This window comes from Tachyglossus aculeatus, chromosome 2 (assembly GCF_015852505.1).
Source record: "Tachyglossus aculeatus isolate mTacAcu1 chromosome 2, mTacAcu1.pri, whole genome shotgun sequence".
Lineage (NCBI taxonomy): Eukaryota > Metazoa > Chordata > Mammalia > Monotremata > Tachyglossidae > Tachyglossus > Tachyglossus aculeatus.
Window position 1 is genome coordinate 86,172,044 of NC_052067.1, and position 24,671 is coordinate 86,196,714.

The 24,671-nt window shown below is 43.2% G+C and overlaps 1 protein-coding gene across 1 annotated transcript in view; it reads right to left on the reverse strand.

The window, feature by feature from the left end:
- Positions 1-24,671, reverse strand: part of ENPP3 (ectonucleotide pyrophosphatase/phosphodiesterase 3) — a 131,048-nt gene that overhangs the window by 21,082 nt on the left and 85,295 nt on the right. Inside the window, exons 16-21 of the mRNA XM_038769368.1 lie at positions 24,215-24,342; positions 16,531-16,597; positions 14,173-14,260; positions 9,944-10,113; positions 9,652-9,697; positions 3,294-3,445 (exon numbers count right to left, since the gene is read on the reverse strand). Coding sequence (XP_038625296.1) covers positions 3,294-3,445; positions 9,652-9,697; positions 9,944-10,113; positions 14,173-14,260; positions 16,531-16,597; positions 24,215-24,342 — 651 coding nt within the window. The remainder of the gene's footprint in view (positions 1-3,293; positions 3,446-9,651; positions 9,698-9,943; positions 10,114-14,172; positions 14,261-16,530; positions 16,598-24,214; positions 24,343-24,671) is intronic.

The window sequence follows — 24,671 nt, forward strand, 5'->3', positions numbered from 1 at the left end:
TGGACAACTCCCCCTCTGTCTAAATCGCCCTGGTCCTCCCTCAGACTTACTTCCTGGGCCACATCTTATGTGTGGCTGTCTCTTACTCTTCCATCCTGCTTCCAATCCCTCCCATTGCATAAGGTCCTTCCTCTTCTTTCATTCAAAAAGTTTCTGAAATCACAGCTCGCCCAAGAAGCTTTTCCATCTTAATTGGAAAAGAAACCATCGATTTCCCTGCCTAAACTCAGAACTACCTTTCACTTTTCCCCATTATGAGTACAATTTGCCCTCAACTACACTGCTCATGTACTTGGATTTGTACCCTTTACTCACCCCACCCTCAGCTCCACAGCACTTTGGTACATAGCTGCTTTTTTTTTTTTACATCTGTCTTCTCATCTAGATTGTAGCTCCTTTTGGGCAGGGAGCATGTCTATAATAATAATAATAATGGCATTTATTAAGCACTTACTATGTGCAAAGCACTGTTCTAGGTGCTGGGGAGATTACAAGGTACTCAGGCTGTCCCACGGGGGGCTCACTGTCTTCATCCCCATTTTACAGATGAGGGAACTGAGGCTCAGAGAAGTTAAGTGACTTTCCCAAAGTCACACAGCTGACAATTGGCGGAGCTGGAATTTGAACTCATGACCTCTGACTCCAAAGCCTGTGCTCTTTCCACTGAGCCACACTGCTTCTCCTGTCTATCAACTCCACTGTTTTGAACTCTCCCAAGTGCTTAGTATAGTGCTCTACGCACAGTAAAGGCTCAGTAAATATCTTGATTGATTGACTGACTGTACAGTGTTGCTTTTTATTCATTCATTCATTCAATCGTATTTATTAAGCTCTTACTGTGTGCAGAGCACTGTACTAACTGCTTGGGAAGTACAGGTTGGCAACATATAGAGATGGTCCCTACCCAACAACGGGCTCACGGTCTAGAAGGGGGAGACAGACAACAAAACAAAACATATGAACAAAATAAAATAAATAGAACAGTAAATATGTACAAGTAAAATAGAGTAATAAATCTGTACAAACATATGCAGGTGCTGTGGGGAGGGGAAGGAGTTAGGGTGGGAGGATGGGGGAGAGGAAGGAGGGGGCTCAGTCTGGGAAGGCCTCCTGGAGGAGGTGAGCTCTCAGTAGAGCTTTGAAGGGAGGAAGAGAGCTAGCTTGGCAGATGTGTGGAGGGAGGGCATTGCATTTGTTACGCACAAACTACGTTCCAGGCACTAAAGCACTGAGGTAATTACAAAACAATCAGGTTAGATTAAGTCCATGTCCCACATGAGGCTCACAGTCTCAACCCCCCTTTTGCAGATGAGGTAACAGGCACAGTGAAGTGAAGTGATTTGCCTGAGATCTCACAGCAGACAAATGGCAGCGAAATGGGATTAGAACCCAGGTCCTTTTGACTTCCAGGCCTGTGCTCTATTCACTAGGCTACATTGTTTCATCATTCTTTCATCCAGTCAGTCAGCCGAAGAACACACTTAATCAGTGCTCATCTGGGGTCTCATTTAGATGTGTCTATCCCAATGTTGGCTGTCATAAATGGATACAGGCACCAGAGAGCAAAGTTTATGGGCAAATTATTTTTTTTCAGTCCTTCAGAAGGAACAGCATGGATCCATTGCTGTCTTAAGAAATGGTAAAAGAAGGTCAACAACTCTGCATAGAGAATTAGGACATTCTCTGAGATTCAGCTGCTCCCCCACCAAAGCCAAAGCCCTCAGAATGTGTATTGTCCAAATTCAGCTATTTGTCCTTTTAAGGTGTAGAGGGGAGAAGGGTGTAGATGAAAGATAATTTATAAATCTGGATTACAACCACAAAACCACAAGGCCAGGAGGACCAAAGAGTCATCTACTCCATGGAAGGACTATACCTTAACCATAAACTTCAGTTTGTTTGACTGATTGACGTATTTCAATGACGGACATATTTCAGCCCATTCCAGCATCTAACAACCCTCAGGGACAGGAAATTCTTCCCTCTATCATTTAAAACCCAACCAATGGCAGTCTTAGTGTATTTCCTCCCATTCAGTCCTCAGCAAAATAGTGAACATCTGGTCTCCATAAAGAAAATTAGATATGTGACAGCATTTTATTCAGGGAAACAGGGTTGGAAGTTTCTTTAGCAGTCCATCCCCCAAACTCCAGAATCTTTAACTGAGCCTTAAACTGAGTGAAAAGAGGGGTGGGCCTGGGACTCAGAGGACCTGGGTTCTAATCACAACTATGACGCCTGTTGTGCAACCTTGGGCAAGTCACTTAACTTCTCTGTGCCTGTTTCCTTATCTGTAAAATGGGGATTCAGACTGTCATCCCATGTGAGACAGGGGCTGCTTCCAACCCGATTACTTTGTATCTACCACAGTGCTTAATACAGTGCCTGGCATGTAATAACCTTCTCACTGTGCCTCGATCTTGCTTGTCTCACTGCCGACTTGTGGCCCATGTCCTACCTCTGATGTGGAACGCCCTCCTTCCTCAAATCTGTCAGACAATTACTCTCCCCACCGCCCCACCTTCAAAGCCTTACTGAAGGCACATCTCCTTCAAGAGGCCTTTTCAGACTAAGCCTCACTTTTCCTCAGCTCCCACTCCCTTCTGCATCACCCTGACTTGCTCCCTGTGTTCTTCCCCCCTCTCCCCGCCCCACAGCACTTGTGTATATCTGTAATTTTATTTATATATATATTGATGTCTGTTTACTTATGTTGATGTCTCTCTCCTCCCCTCTAGATTATGAGCTTGTTGTGGGCAGGGATTGTCCCTCTTTATTGCTTTATTGTACTACCCCAAGTGCTTAGTACAGTGCTCTGCACACAGTAAGCCCTCAGTAAATATGATTGAATGAATGAATGAAATGCTTAAAAAATGCCACAATTATTATAAATGAGTTTATGATGTTTGCTTTCAATTCTCAAGAAAGTAGCTTCCTTAGCTAGCACTCAATTCCCTTTACAGTCAGCATGGGAGCAGCATGGCCTACTGGAAAGAATGTAGGCATGGGAGTGAGGGGACCTGGGTTCTAATCCTGGTTCTGCCACTGCTGGGTGACCTTGGGAAAATCACTTAACTTCTATGTGCCTCAGGTTCCATACCAGTTCTCCCTTCTTTTGAGACTGTGAGCCCCATGTGGGATAGGGATGGTGTCCTATTTATTTATATTGTATCTATCCCTGCACTTAGTACAGTGATGGGCACATTAACAAATACCACAATTATTACTATTATTAGTGTTATTGTTGTTCCATTGTTTTCAAAGAAGAAACATCAACGGATGTAGGAACTCACCGGCTTGAGAATCGTATAAGCACTCCACAGTGGCATCTGGATGTCACGATCAAATCCACTCACATATTCCTCTTGGAAAAGCTGACAATAGTTCTTCCTCTGCAAAACCTTAGGCCTTCCATATGGTAAGTGTTTGTTCACTGCTTCGTTTACTAAAACATCAACAAAAATGCCTTTCTATGAATGAAACACTTATGTAGTTCTTGAACACTAACTCTACACAGGATGAAGAATAAACAGTGTTATCTCTGATTCAGTTTTCAGGAAGTGGCTTGTGAGAATAATGATGATAATAATAATAATAATAACTTTTTTTAAAAGTTCAGCTCCCTGTGGGCAGGGACCATGTTGATCAACTCTGTTAACTGCACTCTTCCAAGCACTTAGTAATAATGATAATAATAATTTTGGTATTTGTTAAGTGCTTACTATGTGAAAAGCACTGTTCTAAGCACTGGGGTGGATACAAGTTGATCAGGTTGTCCCATGTGGGGCTCATAATCTTAATCCCCATTTTACAGATGAAGTAACAAACACAGATAAATTAAGTAACTTGCCCAAAGTCACACTGCTGACAAGTGGCAAAGCCGGGATTTGAACCCATGACCTCTAACTCCCAAGCCCGGGATCTTTCCACTGCGCCATGCTGCTTCTCTAGTACAGTACTCTGCATACAGTAAGTGCTTAATAAATACCACTGATTGATTGATGGCATTTTCCTACTCTATCCTAATTCTCCTCCACCTCTTAGCTGCCTTCGACACTGTGGACCACCCCCTTCTCCTCAACACTCTATCCAACCTTGGCTTCACAGAATCCGTCCTCTCCTGGTTCTCCTCTTATCTCTCCAGCCGTTCATTCTCAGTCTCTTTTGCGGGCTCCTCCTCCCCCTCCCATCCCCTTACTGTAGGCGTTACTCAAGGGTCAGTTCTTGGTCCCCTTCTGTTCTCTATCTACACTCACTCCCTTGGTGAAATCATTCACTCCCACAGCTTCAAATATCATCTCTATGCTGATGAAACCCAAATCTTCATCTCTGCCCCTGCTCTCTCTCCCTCCCTTCAGGCTCGTGTCTCCTCCTGCCTTTAAGACATCTCCATCTGGATGTCTGCCCACCATCTAAAACTCAATATGTCCAAGACTGAACTCCTTATCTTCCCTCCCAAACCCTACCCTCCCCCTGACTTTCCCATCACTGTTGATGGCAGTACCATCCTTCCCACCTCACAAGCCCACAACCTTGGTGTCATCCTCAACTCCGCTCTCTCGTTCACCCTTCACATCCAATCCATCACCAAAACCTGCCGGTCTCACCTCCGCAACAATGCCAAGAACGGCCCTTTCCTCTCCATCCAAACTGCTACCCTGTCGGTTCAATCTCATCCTATCCCGACTGGATTACTGCATCAGCCTCCTCTCTGATCTCACATCCTCCTGTCTCTCCCCAATTCAATGTATACTTCACAGTGCTGCCCGGATCATCTTTGTGCAGAAATGCTCTGGGTATGTTACTCCCCTCCTCAAAAATCTCCAGTGGCTACCAATCAACCTATGCATCAGGCAAAAACTCCTCACCCTCGGCTTCAAGGCTGTCCATCACCTCGCCCCCTCCTACCTCACCTCCCTTCTCTCCTTCTACAGCCCAGCCTGCACCCTCTGCTGCTAATCTCCTCACCGTGCCTCGTTCTCGCCTGTCCCGCCGTCGGCCCCCGGCCCACATCCTCCCCCTGGCCTGGAATGCCCTCCCTCTGCCCATACGCCAAGCTAGCTCTCTTCCTCCCTTCAAAGCCGTACTGAGAGCTCACCTCCTCCAGGAGGCCTTCCCAGACTGAGCCCCCTCCTTCCTTTCCCCCTCCTTTCCCTCCCCATCCCCCCGCCATACCTCCTTCCCCTCCCCACAGCACCTGTATATATGTTTGTACATATTTATTACTCTATTTATTTTACTTATACATATTAACTATTCTATTTATTTTATTTTGTTAACATGTTTTGTTTTGTCTGTCTCCCCCTTCTAGACTGTGAGCCCACTGTTGGGTAGGGACCGTCTCTATAGGTTGCCAACTTGTACTTCCCAAGTGCTTAGTACAGTGCTCTCCACACAGTAAGCACTCAATAAATATGATTGAATGAATGAATGAATGTTAAATGCTTATTACATGTGACGCTATGTTCTAAACACTGTCAATCAGTTTGGACATAAGTCCCTGTCCCATATAGGGCTCACAGTCTAAGTAGGAAGGGAGATGAGGAATTGAATCCCATTTTATGGATGAGGAAATTGAGGCACAGAGAAGTTAAGTGACTTGCTTAAGGTCACACAGCAGACAAGAGAAGGAGCTGGAATTAGAACCCAGGTCTTCCGACTCTCAGGCCTGTGCTCTTTCCATTAGGCCATGCTATTTTGTTTGAGTGAGAAAGATAGTCTATCCCCTGCTTTTTGACAAGTGTGTAGATTTGGAAAGTCAAAAGACAGGAAGGAGTAGAAGGGGTTCAGCAATTAGAAATGAGGTGGTGACCTTAGAGTGTGAGTTTAGAGATGATCACAAAGCAGAGAGGGACAAATGAAATTGGTACCTGGAACTGTGGGTAGCACATGCAATAGTGAGCAAGGGGCAATCCATCCAGGTGCACCAGGCAGGAGGAAGAATCTGCCTCTCACGCATTAAATTCATTAGACACACTTAAACACACACTAAAATAATCTGTCCTTAAAAGCCATGTTCATAATTGATCCTGCATTGGAAGAGTGATCTCCTCCCAGTCTAGAATCAGATCACTGTTTAAAAAACAAACGCCTCTTGAAAAAGAAAGGCTCTCAATATAGAAGCCTTCTGTGGGCCACTTGGACAACTCAAGATTGGGATGGCAGCTAAGAAAGACACATTTTTTTTTTTTGATTAAGGTTGCTTCTACATCTGACAGAAAATGGTAGATTCTTAAAAATATCTGGGACGGACTTCCAACCACAACTCCCATATCTTTGGAGCCATGTACAAAACACCTTTTTTATGGTGTTTTAGTTCAAAAAGAGTAATAATATAGTTATTTAGATTGCTTAGGACCAAGGTCGTTTGGTTATGGGGCAATCTTGGACTTCTGAATTTTCCTACACACAGAGTAATTTTTATTTTACAACCTGCAAACAAGATGTTCACATACAATTGTAAGGGACTAGATAAAAAAACTAGAACTATGGTATTTATTAAGTGTTCCTATGTGGCAAGCACTGTGCCAAGCACTGGGGTAGATATGAAATAATCGTATCAAATAAAGTCCCACACGGGGTTCCCAAGCTAATAAGGACAGTGTATTAAGGACTTATATTAATATATAATTAATATATTAATAGTAACAAATAATTAATATAAGGACAGTGTAATAAGGACCCCCTCATTACAGATGAGGAAACTAGGCACAGAGAGATTAAGTGACTTGCCAAAGGTCACACAGCAGACCAGTTGCACAGTTGGGATTAAAACCTGGGTCTCCTGATTCCCCATTCCAGGCTCTTTCCATTAGGCCATGCAGACTCTAGACAGTAGCAGCATAGCCTACTTAATAGACCATGAACCTAGGAGTCAGAAGGACCTGGGTTCTAACTCTGACACAGCCACCTGTCTGCTTTGTGACCTTGGGCAAGTCATTTAACTTCTCTGTGCTTCAGTTACCTCCTCTGTAAAATGGGGATTAAGACTGTGAGCCCTGTTTGGGAAGGGGACTGTGTCCAACCCGATTAGCTCGTATCTACCCCAGCACTTAGAACACTGCTTGACATATAACAAGTGCTTAACAAATAAGCAGCGTGACTCAGTGGAAAGAGCATGGGCTTGGGAGTCAGAGGCCGTGGGTTCTGATCCCAGCTCTGCTACTTGTCTGCTGTGTGACTTTGGGCAAGTCACTTAACTTCTCTGTGCCTCAGTTACCTCATCTGTAAAATGGGGATTAAGAATGTGAGCCCCACGTGGGACAACCTGATTACTTGTATCTCCCCCAGTGCTGAGACCAGTGCTTGGTACACAGTAACTGCTTAACAAAATGTCATCATTCTTCTTCTTATTATTAACAAATACCACCATTATTGTAGTATTACCGACCATATTTGGGTACTCATATCATCATAATCAATCGTATTTATTGAGCACTTACTATGTGCAGAGCACTGTACTAAGCGCTTGGGAAGTACAAATTGGCAACATATAGAGACAGTCCTTACCCAACAGTGGGCTCACAGTCTAAAAGGGGGAGACAGAGAACTAAACCAAACATATTAACAAAATAAAATAGACTAGTTATGTACAAGTAAAATAAATAAATGAGTAATAAATATGTACAAAGATATATACATATATACAGGTGCTGTGGGGAAGGGAAGGAGGTAAGATGGGGGGGATGGAGAGGGGGACGAGGGGGAGAGGAAGGAAGGGGCTCAGTCTGGGAAGGCCTCCTGGAGGAGGTGAGCTCTCAGGAGGGCCTTGAAGGGAGGAAGAGAGCTAGCTTGGAGGATGGGCAGAGGGAGGGCATTCCAGGCCCGGGGGATGACGTGGGCCGGGGGTCAATGGCGGGACAGGCGAGAACGAGGTACGGTGAGGAGATTAGTGGTGGAGGAGCGGAGGGTGCGGCCTGGGCTGGAGAAGGAGAGAAGGGAGGTGAGGTAGGAGGGGGCGAGGTGATGGACAGCCTTGAAGCCCAGGGTGAGGAGTTTCTGCCTGATGCACAGATTGATTGGTAGCCACTGGAGATTTTTGAGGAGGGGAGTAATATGCCCAGAGTGTTTCTGGACAAAGATAATCCGGGCAGCAGCATGAAGTATGGATTGAAGTGGAGAGAGACACGAGGATGGGAGATCAGAGAGAAGGCTGATGCAGTAGTCCAGACGGGATAGGTTGAGAGCTTGAATGAGCAGGGTAGTGGTATGGATGGAGAGGAAAGGGCGGATGTTGGCAATGTTGTGGAGCTGACACCGGCAGGTTTTGGTGATGGCTTGGATGTGAGGGGTGAATGAGAGAGCGGAAGAGTATTATAATATATATTTGCAATCTATGTGTACATATATTTGTGTGTATTTTTTAAAAATGCCTCCTTTATGGCTTTTCAGAATTCTGCAAGAGAGTACTCCATACTTGTTTCTCACCTTCAGAGTCACACGTCATGCATGGCAGCCAGCATCTCCCTGCACTTTCCATAACATTTTAACCAGTAGTTCATTTTTTCATAGTCCCAGTGCTAATGGGTTTGACAGTTCATTGTTCTGGCACCTCTAGGTTTTGCCATTTCATTTATGCAGTTAAATATGTATATTTTAGATTTGTAAAAATCTTAGATACTGTAAACATCTCAGGTTCATATAGTACCTCAAGTTGGCTTTTTCCAACATGTCTATAATAATATGAATAGATTGATAATAATAATAATGATTTAAAAGTTGTATAATATCTCATATAAAGTCACTGTTTGTACCAGGAGAAGATGCCCCTGATAGTGAAATTCACAGCTGGGGGTATCCATTTGGGTGGTTGGAGGGGAGGAGGTGGGGGAGAGGGGGTAGTTAAAAGGAAAAATGGAGGACCCAAGTTCTGGAAGCCTAGTGAAAAGAACACAGGCCGAGGAGTCAGAGGACCTGGGTTCTAATCCTGCCCTGCCACTTATGTGCTGTGTGACCTTGGGCAAGACCCAACTTTTCTGTGCCTCAGTTACCTCATCTGTGAAGTGGAGATGAAGACTGTGAGCCCTACGTGGGACAGGGACTGTGTCCAATCTGATTAGCTTGTATTTACCCCTGGGCTTAAAACGGTGCCTGGCACTTAGTGCTTAACAAATACCATTACAAAGACTCTCTCACTGTGCTGTCATGGCTGCTGCTTGCTGCTAGTGGTGACAATTTCGTAATAATAATAATGATGGTATTTGTTCTTTGTCTCCTTCTTTCATAATCCTTTCCTTATGTGTCCACTGTCATCCCACACCATCCTTATTCTTAGATGGTAAGCCCCTTGAGAGCTCAAGGCAATATCTAATTCTCAGCCATGAATTCTTTCCTATGGGTGCTTTGTACACCAGGAAACAATAAATATCATTCATTAATAGTATTTATTGAGTGCTTACTGCATGCAAAGCACTGTACTAAGCACTTGGGAGAGTGCAGTATAACAAACAGACATTTCCTGCCTACAACAAGCTTGCAATCTAGAGGGGGTGCTGGATGAATATAAATAAGTTACAGACACAATTTATTACTACTACTAAAATCAAGAGCACATACATGAGTTAAGAATAAAGAATAAAACCTTAAGAATAAAGGTTTGGGCAGGGAAAATGCTTTGTATTATTCTAGCTTGATTTGTTTGTATTCACCTACCTTTAGATGGGCTGAGATTTAGCCTTTGATTGAGTCTATCTATATCCTGTAAAATAATGAGAGAAATCGTGAATACTTCAGGAGGATTCAGGAGGAATTGGGGCTAAACCTCAGGATAAAGGGTTTAAAGGAGAGGGAGAGAAAAGAAAAGAAAGAAGAGCGAGGGTTGTTCATTAGGAGATTCATTAGGAGATTCCCTGAGGGAGGTTGCACCCTCCCATCTCTTAGGCAGTGTGAATTCTCCATTTCACACAACCCCTTATACTTCAAAACCTTCTGAATCCATACTTACTTGCGAAGAACATTTACAGCCTGAAGTATCTGGAGTTGTGGGGCCTAAGGGACATTCGGTGGGGCTAGACACTTCTTGGGCGAATGATGGTTTGTAGAAAGGTGTCTTCAAAAGATGGTTTAAGCTCCCATGAGTCCCATTGTTGGGCGCTGGTTGGATGTGCAAAAGATCTGTTGGGAAAACAGAATGCACAGTGTTCAGATTTTTATTTCCTTTTGAAAATGAAAGCGAAACTCTAAGTGCCAAGAACAAAGAAAAGAAAATCAATAAATCAGTCAATGGTACTCATAGAGCACTTACTATATTCAGAGCACTGTATTAAGTGCTTGGCAGAGTACAATACAACAGAGTTGGTAAGTGTGTTCCCTGCCCACAATGGAGGAAAGGAAGACGGGAGAATTGAAAGATAGAAGAAGGCGGGTGAAAGGAGGGAGGAAGGGCTTAACATAGCCACTCAGTACTTTGTACAGAGCTCTACACAACATAAGAACTCAGTAAATATCACTGATTCACTAGATTGAGGGAGGGAGGAAGGGAGGTTGGAAAAAGATCCAGAGAAGGGAAGGCGGGAAAAAGGAAGAATGATGGAAAGAAACAGTGGAAGGAGGAAACATAATGAAGTGAAACTAACATGCTACTGTTGCTTCTTGAATTCAGACCTGAACAAATTAAGCCCCATTATTGGTATACCTTCAAATCCTGGACCCTTATCATGCTGATTTTTACCTTGAGGAGTCAGTATCCTCATAGCTTCCCCCTGTAGACTATAGCTCTTTGTGGGTAAGGATCCCATCTACCAACTCTGTTGTAACATACTTTCATTCATTCATTCAATCATATTTATTGAGCACTTACTGTGTGCAGAGCAGTGTACTAAGCGCTTGGGAAGTACAAGTTGGCAACGTATAGAGACGGTCCCTACCCAACAGCGGGCTCACAGTCTAGAAGGGGGAGACAGACAACAAAACAAAACATATTAACAAAGTAAAATAAATAGAATAAATATGTACAAGTAAAATAAATATAGAGTAATAAATACGTACAAACATATATACATATATACAGGTGCTGTGGAGAGGGGAAGGAGGTAAGGCGGGGGGGATGGCGAGGGGGAGGAGGGGGACAGGAAGGCGGGAGCTCAGTCTGGGAAGGCCTCCTGGAGGAGGTGAGCTCTCAGTAGGGCCTTGAAGGGAGGAAGAGAGCTAGCTTGGCGGAGGGGCAGAGGGAGGGCATTCCGGGGGGTGACGTGGGCCGGGGGTCGATGGCGGGACGGGCAAGAACGAGGCACAATGAGGAGATTAGTGGCAGAGGAGCAGAGGATGTGGGCTGGGCTGTAGAAGGAGAGAAGGGAGGTGAGATAGGAGAGGGTGAGGTAATGAAGAGCCTTGAAGCTGAGGGTGAGGAGTTTTTGCCTGATGTGTAGGTTGATCAGTAGCCATGGAGATTTTTGAGGAGGGGAGAACATGCCCAGAGCATTTCTGCACAAAGAAAGCACTTAGTACAGTGCTCTGCTCACAGTCAGCCTCAAAAACTGTCAGTTCTTCGTACAGTGTCCGGTGCATAGTAAGTGCTTAAAAAATTGATTAAATATGACTGATGGATCACAATGGTGAGAGCCAGATTCCCAGAAGGCATGTTCACCAGGCTATATTTATGGAGATGTCAAAGTACGGGGGTTTAAAGTTGAACTAATAGTAGTCATTGTGGTATTTATTAAGTGTTGATTTTGGGCCAAGCATTGTGCTTAGATACAAGATAATCAGATCAGAAAAATTCCCAGTTCTGCATGGGGCTCTCAACCTCCCAATTACCTCTGTGGTGGCTGGGATTTTGTCATCTGCAGTGAGAAGGCAAGGGTTGAAGAAACTACTGGGGAAAGTCATCAGCCTAGTGAGGACAGTGTGGCCTAGTGGCTAGAGCACGGACTGGGAGTCAGAGGACCTGGATTCTACTCCTGGTTCCACTACTAGTCTGCTGTGTGACCTTGGGTAAGTCACTTCACTTCTCTGTGTTTCAGTTACCTCATCTGTAAAATGAGGATAGAGACTGGGAGTCCCACGTGGAACAGGGACGGGGCTCCACCTGACTTGCTTGTCCCTACCCCATCGCTTAGAACAGTGCCTGGCACATAATAATAATAATAATAATAATAATAATAATAATAATAATAATGGCATTTATTAAGTGCTTACTATGTGCAAAGCACTTTTCTAAGCTCTGGGGAGGTTACAAGGTGATCAGGTTGTCCCACGGGGGGCTCACAGTCTTAATCCCCATTTTACAGATGAGGTAACTGAGGCACAGAGAAGTTAAGTGACATGCCCAAAGTCACACAGCTGACAATTAGCGGAGCCGGGATTTGAACACATGACCTCTGACTCCAAAGCTCATGCTCTTTCCACTGAGCCACGCTGCTTCTCACATATTAAGCACTTAACAAATGACACTAAAAAAAAAATGACTTTTGGACTGCTCTTTGCTGCTCCCAGAAGAGTCTTTCCCCTCCACCCCCTCCATTGGGGGATGCTGATTGGTCAGACACATGGGCAGGAGTTTTTAATAACCAACTAACACTCCTGCAACATTAACAAAGTTGGGAATGTTGCAGAATGTTGAAAGGCTGTAATAGACACTGTCAGCTTGTTGTGGGCACAGAATATCTGTTTGTTGTTGTATTGTAATCTCCCAAACAAAAACTCCTCACCATTGGCTTTAAAGCCCTTAATCAGCTTGCCCCCTCCTACCTCAGCTTGCAACTCTCCTACTACAACCCAGCCTGCACACTTTCTTCCTCTACTGCTAGCCTTCTCACTGTACTTAGATTTCATCTCTCTGCCGATGTCTCGCCTATGTTTTACCTCTGGCCTGGAATGCCCTCCCGCCTCATATCAGACAGATAATTGGTCTCCCCCACTTCAAAACCTTATTGAAGACATAACTCCTCCAAGAAGCCTTCCCTAACTAAACCCTTCTCTCCTCTTCTCCCACTCCCTTCTGCACCACTCTTACTTGCTCCTTCATTCATCCTACCTCTCATCCCCACAGCACATATGTATATAGCTGTAATTTGTTTATTCATCTATTTATTTCCCATCTCAGGGTCGCACCTGATGAGTTTCCAGTACTCTAGTCTTGACTATGGGAGGGAGAGTCAAGCAGAGGCATAGCCATTCCATTCCCAGCTAGGGCAGTGGCTAGTGAGTGGAAGGCAATATACTACATGTCAAAACTCACCCGTACTGGGAAGCAGCAGAATGGGAGAGAGTCAAGGGTGGAGACTCAAGTTTACTGCCCAAAAGGAGGCAATGGTAAACCACTTCTGTATTTTTACCAAGAAAACTCTGGGAATACACTCTCAGAATGATTGCAGATGGAGGTGGGACATTCTGGGAGAGATGGGTCCATGGTGCTGCTATGAGTCGGAGACATCTCGGCGGCATAAAACAAAAATTTATCTATTCATTTATTTATATTAATGTATGCTCCCTCCTCTAGACTGTGAGCTCTTTTGGTCAGGAATGTGTGTTTCTTGTTATATTGTACTCTCCCAAGCACTTAGTACAGTGCTTTGCATACAGTAAGCTCTCAATAAATACAATTGTGGCTCAGTGTAAAGAGCACAGGCTTTGGAGTCAGAGGTCATAGGTTCAAATCCCAGCTCCGCCAACTGTCAGCTGTGTGACTTGGGGCAAGTCACTTAACTTCTCTGGGCCTCAGTTCACTCATCTGTAAAATGGGGATTAAGACTGTGAGCCCCCTGTGGGACAACCGGATCACCTTGTAACCTCCACAGCACTTAGAACAGTGCTTGGTGCATAGTAAGTGCTTAATAAATACTATTATTATTATTGTTATTATTATTATTAATTGTCTGTCTGGCTGTCCCAACTGCTTGGTACAGTGCTTTGCACAAAGTAGGCACTCAATAAATACAATTGAATGAATAAATCACCATGAAAATATGCTGTGATTATAGTGCCAGTCATGTTCCTCTAGGGCAAGAGGAATTTCTAGACTGTGAGCCCATAGTTGGGTAGGGATTGTCTCTATTTGTTGCTGAATTGTACTTTCCAAGTGCTTAGTACAGTGCTCTTCACACAGTAAGAGCTCAATAAATACAATCGAATGAAAGAATTCAATCAAATCATGGGATGTTGGGATCCAGCCCCTAATCCAAATGGAGAATCTTTGGAGCTTGATATACCTTTTTCTGGAAATTGGGTACTCACCACACAATAGATTATAAATCTCAATATTTTCAAAGGGCTCCACTTCAGTCTTCTCTTTAAAACCTGGTCCATGGGCCAGAAAGATAGCCTATAATGGGATTGGAAACATAGTTAAAAACCTATAAGGCTGTACAAAAGAAAATACATCATAGTTTAGGAAAAAAATAGAAAACTGCTAAAACATAGAAAGTCATTTAGTAATCATTACTTTACTAAAAATTCTCATGTTTTAGGCCTTGTGCAAAATGTTTCTTTCACTCAACTGAACTAAAGGAAAGCATGAAAGCATACAGCAACCTCGAAGAGGGTTTGAAAAAAATCTTTCTGGGCATGACAAAGGTTATAGTTAGTCTGCAAAGTATCAATTCACCAATGCCATCTCAGCATTCCAAGCATTGACATCTTTAGCCAACACCTCCAGTGTACTCCTAAACCTAAAAGAGTGGAAACTGAGGTTGGTTCGATGAGATGGGTAGCACACCTAAAATATCTTCAATATATTTTTTCAAAGACTAAAAATCCCTGAATTTGAATCCCTGTGCTCACATACAGAGCCAGCCTGTAGATAATCAGAGTCTCTACACGACTGTGTTGGTGAATCCTACATGTAGCATCATTTAAAAATCACTTGGGCCCTTGAGCAATATGTTCAAATTGTTTTAAGACTAACCATCACTGTTTTGTAAATTCCACTTAGAAAAAGACTCCCCCAACCTTCACTACATAAAGTGTACATTCTCCTTTTCTACTATTCTTATTATACTGCATTTGTTAAATGCTTACTATGTAGATACAAGTTAATCAGCAGGTTGGACACAGTCCCTCTCCCGCACAGGGCTAACAATAAGTAGAAGGGAGAACTTGTACTGACTCCTCGTTTTACAGATGAGAAAACCAAGGCAGAGAGAAGTGCAGTGACTTGCCAAGGTCACTCCGCAGATAAGTGGCAAAGCTGGGATTAGAACCCAGGTCCTCTGACTCACAGGCCCCAGGCTCTTTCCATAAGGGTATTACTTTAGAATGAATGTGTTATACAGACTTCAGATCTGACTGCTCCACTGTTTTCTGTTCTTAGATCGTAAGAGTGGGGGCTCTGCCTATTAATAGAGCTCTGTTTAGCACCCAGTCACAGAAGAATCAACACATGTTAATAATTCCTTGTACCTGTAAAGCACTTTGATTTGTTTCAAAGCATTTTCACATCAACTGCCTCATCTTCACCTTATTCCCATTTGCCGATGAGAAAACTGAGACACAGAGTGGTTAAATAACTTGCTTAAGGTCACACGGTGAGGTAGTATCATAGCTGGGATTTACAGTAGGAAAGCACTGTACTACGTGCTGGGAAAAGGTACAAGGATATCACTTCAAACCCCCTAGAGGAGAGCCACAAGGAATGTATATTTGATACATGTTTTTGTTGGGTTTTTAATTTTGTTGCTTGCTTTATAGTATTTGTTTGAGTGCTTACTATGTGCCAGGCCCTGTGCTAAATGCTGGAGTAGGTAATCAGGTTGGACACAGTCCATGTCCCACATGGGGCTCACAATCTTAATCCTCATTTTACAGATGAGGGAACTGAGGCACAGAAAAGTAAAGTGCCTTGCCCAAGGTCACCTAGTAGACGAGTAGCAAAGACAGAATTAGAACCCAGGTCCTTCCTCCCAAGCCCAAGCTCTATCCATACTGCTTCTCCTGCTAGTGAAGTTACACATTTGCAAATATGCAACTTTATCCATACTACCCCAAAGAAGCACATCTTTTTTTAAAAAAACAAAACACTCAGAGAAGGAAGTGCCATTTGTGCTGGAGCACAGGCTTGGAGGTTAGAAGGATAAGCTTGTGTCTACCAGCATGCTTAATATAATGTCTGGCACACTGTAAGTACTTAAATGCCACGAAAAAAAAAATACTGTGGCTTAGACTCCAATTTGGCTCTGTCACTTGCCCACTTTGTGACTCTGGGCAAATCACTTAACTTCAGTGCTTCAGTTTTCTCATCTATGAAATGGGGATGAAACACTTTCTCCCTCTTGGATTGGGAGATCCAAGTTGTAGGGGGCCTGCATCTGACATGGCTCTTTGTGGGGCAGAGAACGTGTCTATCAACTCTACTGCATTATACTTTCCCAAGTGTTTATTACAGTGCTCTGCACACAATAAACACTCAATAAATACCACTGATGATTATCTTGTATCTACCCTGGTGCTTGAAACATAGTACAGTGCTTAACAAGTACAGTGCTTGGCACATAGTAAGTGCTTAACGAATACAACTATTATTATATTTGTTTCAACATGTACATACAGACAGAAAAATCATTTTAGTGTTATAATGCTCTAAAATGATCATCTCACCTCCATACTTTTAAACTCATTGTCATAACCATGGTTTCCTCCTCCACAGGATGTATAGGCTTTGCTCCTGCGAAGAAAGAGTGTGGTAGAAATCTGAAATCCAGGAGCTAATGCTTTTTAGCTTTCAAAAATGCACGGTAGATAGGCACATTGTATTTTTATCCATTCTACAATTGGATGTCTAGGTGACCATGTAATTACCCAGATAATTGTCTTAGTGTAGATGAGAATCCAATTCTTCATTTGTGAAAATTGCATTTGGCTTCTTTGATCTGCTATTCTTCTTAGATGGTATATATTGTTTGTTTAATTTTGCAGTCCTTATTTCCTAATCTCTTTTTTCCCCTATGATTTTTCCAAGCTCTCAAATTCAGAAATACACATTTGATATATGAAAGCAGACTTATGACAGTTAGCAGTTTGATAACCAGGAAAAGCACTGTGTAAGACAGTTCCCCACGTATTCTGGTGTTAGGCTCTTTGTCTGAAAAGGTTTTTCATTTGAAACTAAAACCAAAAAGCAGTGACATTTTCAAACAGAAGACCTCAAGAGGATTTCCTTGCTGTGTTTTATTTCCCATGGGCCAGAAAACTCATAAAAATAAAGTTGCTTAACATCTAAAATATGGAGGTCAGATGAGCTAGCCATATTTTTAAATTATGACTGATTGTGAAATGTTGGTTGTTTTTCCTTGAGCTGCTCATTTCCTGCAGACCATTTCACATGTCCTGCAGACCATTTCACGTGTCCTGCAGGTGAACTCTGGACTAAGTCGAGATAAACTGCTATCAGAGAATTCTCTCATCTTAACAGATCAGACCACTGGTTTAAAATTTTAGAAAACCAAGTTTCCTTTCAGGGCTTGTAGCGGGGCATAGGGGATGCCTCAAAAGGCAGAATGCAAAGAACAGAGTAGTGCTCTCTGCATTAAGATACATAGGGTTAATCACTCACATCCCATTCTGCTTTCAGAACAATTCCTCTCAAATCATTTCTAAAGCATTCAACTCTCGGCATGGGCTCTTGGGAAAGATTACTCTTTTTCTACTGTTGCACAACAGAAGTTGATAGGAAGTACAAAATCCAAATACATTTAAATGATAGGTCAGTGTTTCCAGTGGATTTCATGCAACTGAAAATCCTTTTGATATTCCAACTGGAAACAAGTTGGGCACATTTTCAAATGTACTTAACTGACATGGTTGGTGGGAATTACAGATGAAAAATGTGGAAACTGATGTTCGAGGAGGAATGTAGTGGTCTCTTTTGTCCTTTTCTATTCTATTGGCCATGTTTGTCTAGTTGTTTGAATTTCTTATGGGACAAATTCTGTGGTCTTGCCCACCGTACAACGACAATTGAACACAGGGCCGTGCTTAATTAGGAAGGCCACGCAAAAATTACTTCCAAATAAAAGTTTCTCCTTGATGTTCAGAGTATTAGGAGTTCGCATTCAAAAATTGTATGAACTCAATCAATCAATCGTATTTATTGAGCACTTACTATGTGCAGAGCACTGTACTAAGCGCTTGGGAAGTACAAATTGGCAACACATAGAGACAGTCCCTACCCAACAGTGGGCTCACAGTCTAAAAGGGGGAGACGGAGAACAGAACCAAACATACCAACAAAATAAAATAAGACGCACACACAATAAAGGCAGCTTTGATTTCCTTTGTTCTCTAGAACAATGCTTTTCCTTCAGAGTGTGGATGATGAAAAGAAGTCTCCTTATTTCATACTATTTTTAGAAAGCAGAACCATTTGGGAAGCAGCGTGGCTCAGTGACAAGAGCCCGGGCTTGGGAGTCAGAGGTTATGAGTTCTAATCCTGGCTCCACACTTCTCAGCTGTGTGACCTTGGGCAAGTCACTTAACTTCTCTGGGCCTCAGTTACCTCATCTGCAAAATGGGGATGAAGACTGTGAGCTCCATATGGGACAACCTGATCACCTTGTAACCCCTCCAGCACTTAGAACAGTGCTTGGCACATAGTAAGTGCTTAACAAATACCATCATTATCATCATCATTTGCAACATGCCAGCCACATCAATAAACTTGGGGGATTCAGTTACGGAATTTGGTTCTGAGCACTAAACTTCACCATAGAGATAAATGGATTTGGGTTAGAGTTTTAGGGAGAGGAAAAATTCTGAGGGCGAATGGGAAGGAGTCAGGTTTCCTGTGGGGGAGATGGGTGACCAATGGTCCCACTCAGTACTGTTGGTGGGGCACCTTTAGATCATACCCTGACCTTTTGACCCAATGGTATATATTGGTTCCCCTGGCCTTGCTTAGTCTAGAATCACTCCAATGGATTTGCCTTAAGTCCAGACTGACGACAGGAGAACTCCAGAAAGGCACTCACACAACAGCTTTCTTGGTTGGCTCTCTACCACAGTCCTCTTTCAAAACCTGTGAGCTGAAGAGATCCAAAATGGTGACTTTCTGACCTATTATGGCTTCCAAGCTTCCCCCCCTCCTAGTCCTTCAGTCTCCCTAAAATTCCCTGTTCCTTTCTCACCCCTACACAAATATGAAAAGATGACCCTAGCAGATCCCAAATAGCCAGACACATGTGATACCACACGTGTTTTGCCATGATGATGCTATTGACTACTAGTGTCCTAGGGTATTGTAAGGCTGGTCTTCCAAAAAGCGGGATGGGAATGCCCATGACCTCAGGATTCCTGGGACAGGACTGATCCCCACCCCATAGAGATGTAGAAATGCCATCCCAAAGGTCCATCAAACCCAATACTTGGCCTCCAACAGTGGCAACGGGACTCTTGGAGAAAGAACTGAATGAATGGCACCTTCTTGGATATAATAATCATAATAATAATGGTATTTGTTAAGCAATTAATACTTGCCAAGCACTGTTCTAAGTGTTGGGGTAGATAAAAGTTTATCAGGTTGCCCCACGTAGGGCTCACAGTCCTAATCCCCATTCTACAGATCAGGTAACTGAGGCACAGAGAAGTTAAATAACTTGCCCAAGGTCACATTACAGACAAGTGGCTGAGGCAGGATTAGAACCCACGTCCTCTGATTCCCAAGCCCCTGCTCTTGCCACTAAGCCAAGCTGCTGCATCCTTGTTGTGAGGAATGTAACGACTTTTTTTTAATGGTATTTGTTAAGCTCTTACTATGTGCCAGATATTGTGGGGTAATAATAATAATAATAATAATTTTGGTATTTGTTAAGTGCTTACTATGTGTAAAGTATGGGTAAGTATGGGTATGGGTAAATAATTAGATTGGATGCAATCCCTGTCCCACATGGGTCTAACAGTCTTACTCCCCAATTTACAGATGAGATAACAGGCACAAAGAAGTAAAGTGACTTGCCCAAGGTCACAAAGCAGACAAGTGGCAGAGTCAGGATTAGAACCCAGGTCCTAACTCCCAGGCCCATTCTCTATCCACTAACCCACGCGGCTTCCCCCGCTATGGACTGTTGTCTAAACTGTAAGCTTGTCCTTTAGAATGCACATTTGTTGTGGGCAGGGAACATGTCTACCAACCTGTTTTATTGTTTTACCAAGCGCTTAGTACAGTGCTCTGCACATAGAAAGCATTCAATAAATGTGATCGCATCCTCACTTCCCAGACGCTGTGTTAGTTACACACTGAGAGCCTGTAATTTTCTACAAATTTCAGATAGAAATTAAACTAGGTGGGGAGTAGCTACCACTGACTAGAGTATTCAATGACTAGAGTATTATTAATTATAATAATATTAATAATTTTGGTATTTGTTAAGCGCTTACTATGTGCCAAACACTGTTCTAAGCACTGGGGGAGATACAAAGTGATCAGGTTGTCCCACGTGGGACTCACAGTCTTCATCCCCATTTTACAGATGAGGGAACTGAGGCCCAGAGAAGTTAAGTGACTTGCCCAAAGTTACACGGCTGGGATTAGAACCCACGACCTCTGACTCCCAAGCCCGCACTCTTGCCACTGAGCCACGCTGCTTTCCTAAGGACTTGTTTATTTTCTAAGGCACTTGGCACAGAGCTCTGCACAGAGTAAGCACTCAATAAATATGATTGATAGATGATTCAGCATCCTATGCTTCTGCCCCACGCTCTAGTATCCAGAGCGTAAAAGGACAGGTAACCTGCCAGTCCATTGTTCTCTGGTCCTCTGTGTCAGTTTAAAGTCTTGATTTATTTTTAAACCTAATTGTCTAATCTAATATCATTGCCACAAGAGATGACAGACTGAGGTGATTCAGAAGGCCAAGCCCTAAATTTTTACTTTCTAGAGTTGGAGTTTAAGGTCCAGTTCTGATTCTCATACGTTCTGATGCTGTCCTTGAGACCATTTGGACCCCATCAAAGAGTGGTGTAGATCGGGGAAATGTGGAACTGGGTTATTTGAAAGAGTTAAAGCAGCATCTATCTGACCTGATGAGAGAATTGTAGAAGCCTGGGGATTGACAGCATTATCATTATGATTATTAATAATCCAGTTCTGATTCTCATATGTTCTGATGCTGTCCTTGAGACCATTCGGACCCCATTAAAGAGTGGTATAGATCGGGAAAACGTAGAACTGGGATATTTGAAAGAGTTAAAGCAGCATCTATCTGACCTGATGAGAGAATTGTAGAAGCCTGGGGATTGACAACATTATCATTATGATTATTAATAATAATCACAATGATTATTAATAAGCATCATAATATAATATTAATAATAATTGAGTATTTGTAAAGCATTTACTATGTGCCGAGCACTGTACTAAGAAGCAGGAAGTGGTATGCCTAATAATAATAATAATAATGGCATTTATTAAGCACTTACTATGTGCAAAGCACTGTTCTAAGTGCTGAGGAGGTTACAAGGTGATGAGGTTGTCCCACGGGGGGCTCCCAGTCTTAATCCCCATTTTACAGATGAGGGAACTGAGGTCCAGAGAAGTTAAGTGACTTGTCCAAAGTCACAGCTGACAAGTGGTGGAGCCGGGATTTGAACCCATGACCTCTGACTCCAAAGCCCACTGAGCCACGCTGCTTCTCTATGGTTACAGCACAATCCTGGGAGTCAGAAGGACTGTGTTCCAATCCCAACTCCGCCACATGTCTGCTGTCTGTTCTTGGACAAGTCACTTCACTTCTCCATACCTCAATTAACTCATCTGTAAAAAGGGGATTAAGGATGTGAGCCCCATGGGGAACAGGGACCCAGTTCAACCTGATTATCTTGTATCTACCCCAGTTTAGAACAATGCCTGGCATATATATAGTAAGTGCTTAACAAATATCATTAAAAAAAACACCAGGGGAGATACAAGATAAAATAATCCAGTCAAACACAGTCCCTGTCCCTCCTGGGGCAGCCTGAGAAATGGCTACCACATCCAAGGAAGGCAGCAGGCACCTAAATTACCCGCTCCTGACCCAGAGGTAGTGAAGAAAAATAACAAAACAGGATTCTTTTGAGGCCCTGTAATTGAAATGAGCACATTTTAAACCTCTCCTAGTAGATTCCTCACTGTCTCTTCAAGGCCCCGGACTGAGTCTACAACATGACCCTGCTTCACTGCATCAGTCTAAGATGAAAAGAGAACAAGTATGAACTTCCATTTTGCAAGTGAGGCAACTGAGGCACAGAAGAGTTAAATGACTTGCCCAAGCAAGTGGCAGAGCTGGTTCTAATTCCACGATCCTTTCTCCAACTTCCAGGCCCATGCTCTCTCCACTGACCCGTGCTGCTTCTCGGACTTCTGCAGAATGGAACTGAAAGCTCTGTAGCTCACATCAGTCTGCCTCGAATCAGGGCTTAGATTCCTAACAATTCAACTGGACATCCTAGCTTGCAAGATCCCCTTTACATTTTCCATTTTCTTCAAACCTGATGATAGCCTGCAAATTGATTCTTTTTCACTTGTGTGTTTGCCTCCAGAACAGTCACGTTCAGAGCACAGTTCCTGAACCACAGTTTCAAAGTCTTTCAAAGAGTCTTGTAACTCGCTGAGCTAGAAGAGTCTCCCGATGAATTGAAAACATAATTTGACCTCTTCTAGCGGATTCCTCACGGGACTGAGCTACAGCGTGTCCCTGTTTCACTGCATCAGTGCCTCACTCAAGATAGGCTCTTACCATCAGTAATGACAACTTCAGAAATGAAGAATAGCTATATATATATATATATATATGGGGGGAGAGATAGAGTAAAAGACAAGGGGGGAAAAAAGGGGGAAGAGGGAGAGAGAGGGAGGGAGAGGGAGGGAAATTCTTTACAAAGAAGCTCTAAGGTGACATTGCCACTTAGTGGCGACTTTGTGAAGTCTACAAAACTGAAAGAAACCTTAAAAGAGGTAATAAAAATAATAATAATATTAATAGTATTTGTTAAGCACTTGCTATGTGTCGAACACTGTTTTAAGCACTGGGGTAGATACAAGCTAATCAGGTTGGCCACAGTCCCTGTCCCACATGGGGCGCTCAGTCTTAATCCCCACTTTACAGATGAAGTAACTGAGGCACAGAGAAGTTAAGTGACTTGCCTGAAGTCTCACAGCAGGCAAGTGGTGGATCCAGGATTTGAACCTATGATATTCTGAATCCAGGCCCGTGCTCTATCCACTATGCCATGCTACTTAATAGTTATGGTATTTGTTAAGCGCTTACTATGTGCCAGGAACTGAACTTAGCGCTGTACTTCTCTATAAAGTGTGGCCCCGTCTTTCCGCACAGGACTGAAGCAGGGGCAGCCAGCACCATGGCTGAGGTCGTGGCAGGAAAATTAACTCCATAGAGGCAAAGAAAGGGGGGTTTATACTTATAAGTGAAGAAAGGAAGTGAAGAAAGGACGCTTTTCAAAACGTCCCTCAGCTTCAAGGCTCTCCATCACCTCGCCCCCTCCTATCTCACCTCCCTTCTTTCCTTCTCCAGACCAGCCCACACCCTCCGCTCCTCTGCCGCTAATCTCCTCACTGTGCCTTGCTCTCGCCTGTCCCGCCGTCGACCCCCCACCCACATCATCCCCCTGGCCTGGAATGCCCTCCCTCTGCCCATCCGCCAAGCTAGCTCTCTTCCTACCTTCAAGGCCCTACTGAGAGCTCACCTCCTCCAGGAGGCCTTCCCACACTGAGCCCCCTCCTTTCTCGCCCCCTCCTCCCCATCTCCACCCCCCCACCTTACCTCCTTCCCTTCTCCACAGCACCTGCATATATGTTTGTACATATTTATTACTCTATTTATTTATTTATTTTACTTGTACATATCTATTCTATTTATTTTATTTTGTTAATATGTTTTGTTTTGTTCTCTGTCTCCCCCTTCTAGACTGTGAGCCCACTGTTGGGTAGGGACTGTTTCTATATGTTGCCAACTTGTACTTCCCAAGCACTTAGTACGGTGCTCTGCACATCGTAAGCACTCAATAAATATGATTGATTGATTGATTGAATTAGAACATAGGAACATGAGCTTAGTACAGGGCTCTGCTCACAGTAAACGCTCAACAAATATGATTGAATAAATACAACTGATTAAATGATCACACAAGGTGAGACAAATGGTTATGAAGTCTAGAACATCATCTCTGATGGTAGCACCCCAAGATCCTAACAGAAAGAATGTGATGGCTGGCATCTCACCTCCTGTATGGGGGCCACATTTTACATCTCTAATGTCCCTCTGTAAAAAGGAATAAATAGGCACGATACCTTACAGCCATCCATTGGCGGTCTACATAAAGGTGGACTTTGTCAATACGAATATTGTTGGCGTAGTGAAATCTCTTGGGTAAGTCAGGGGTCAAGTATGGCTTGAAATGCTGCTTTTCCTTACGGCACTGGAAAATGGAGGGAGATATTTTACTGTGAAGACTTGCACAAAATTGCCCACATATATTGATATCCACACTAGCCTCTTCCCAGACGATTTTTTGAGGCATGTAAGAGAAAGAGGATTTTACCCTTACAAGAAAACATCAGATTAAACCAATTCTATATTTAATTCTTTTTTATGTAACTACGTTCTGTGTTTATTTTGACAAATCAATCAAATTATCTATGTGAGGATCATCTTATTAAGTAGATCACCATAGTTAATAGAATACCATCAATGTAGGGGGCACAGTCCATGCTCTCAAGGTTCTTACAAAATAATGGGGGAGTCAAA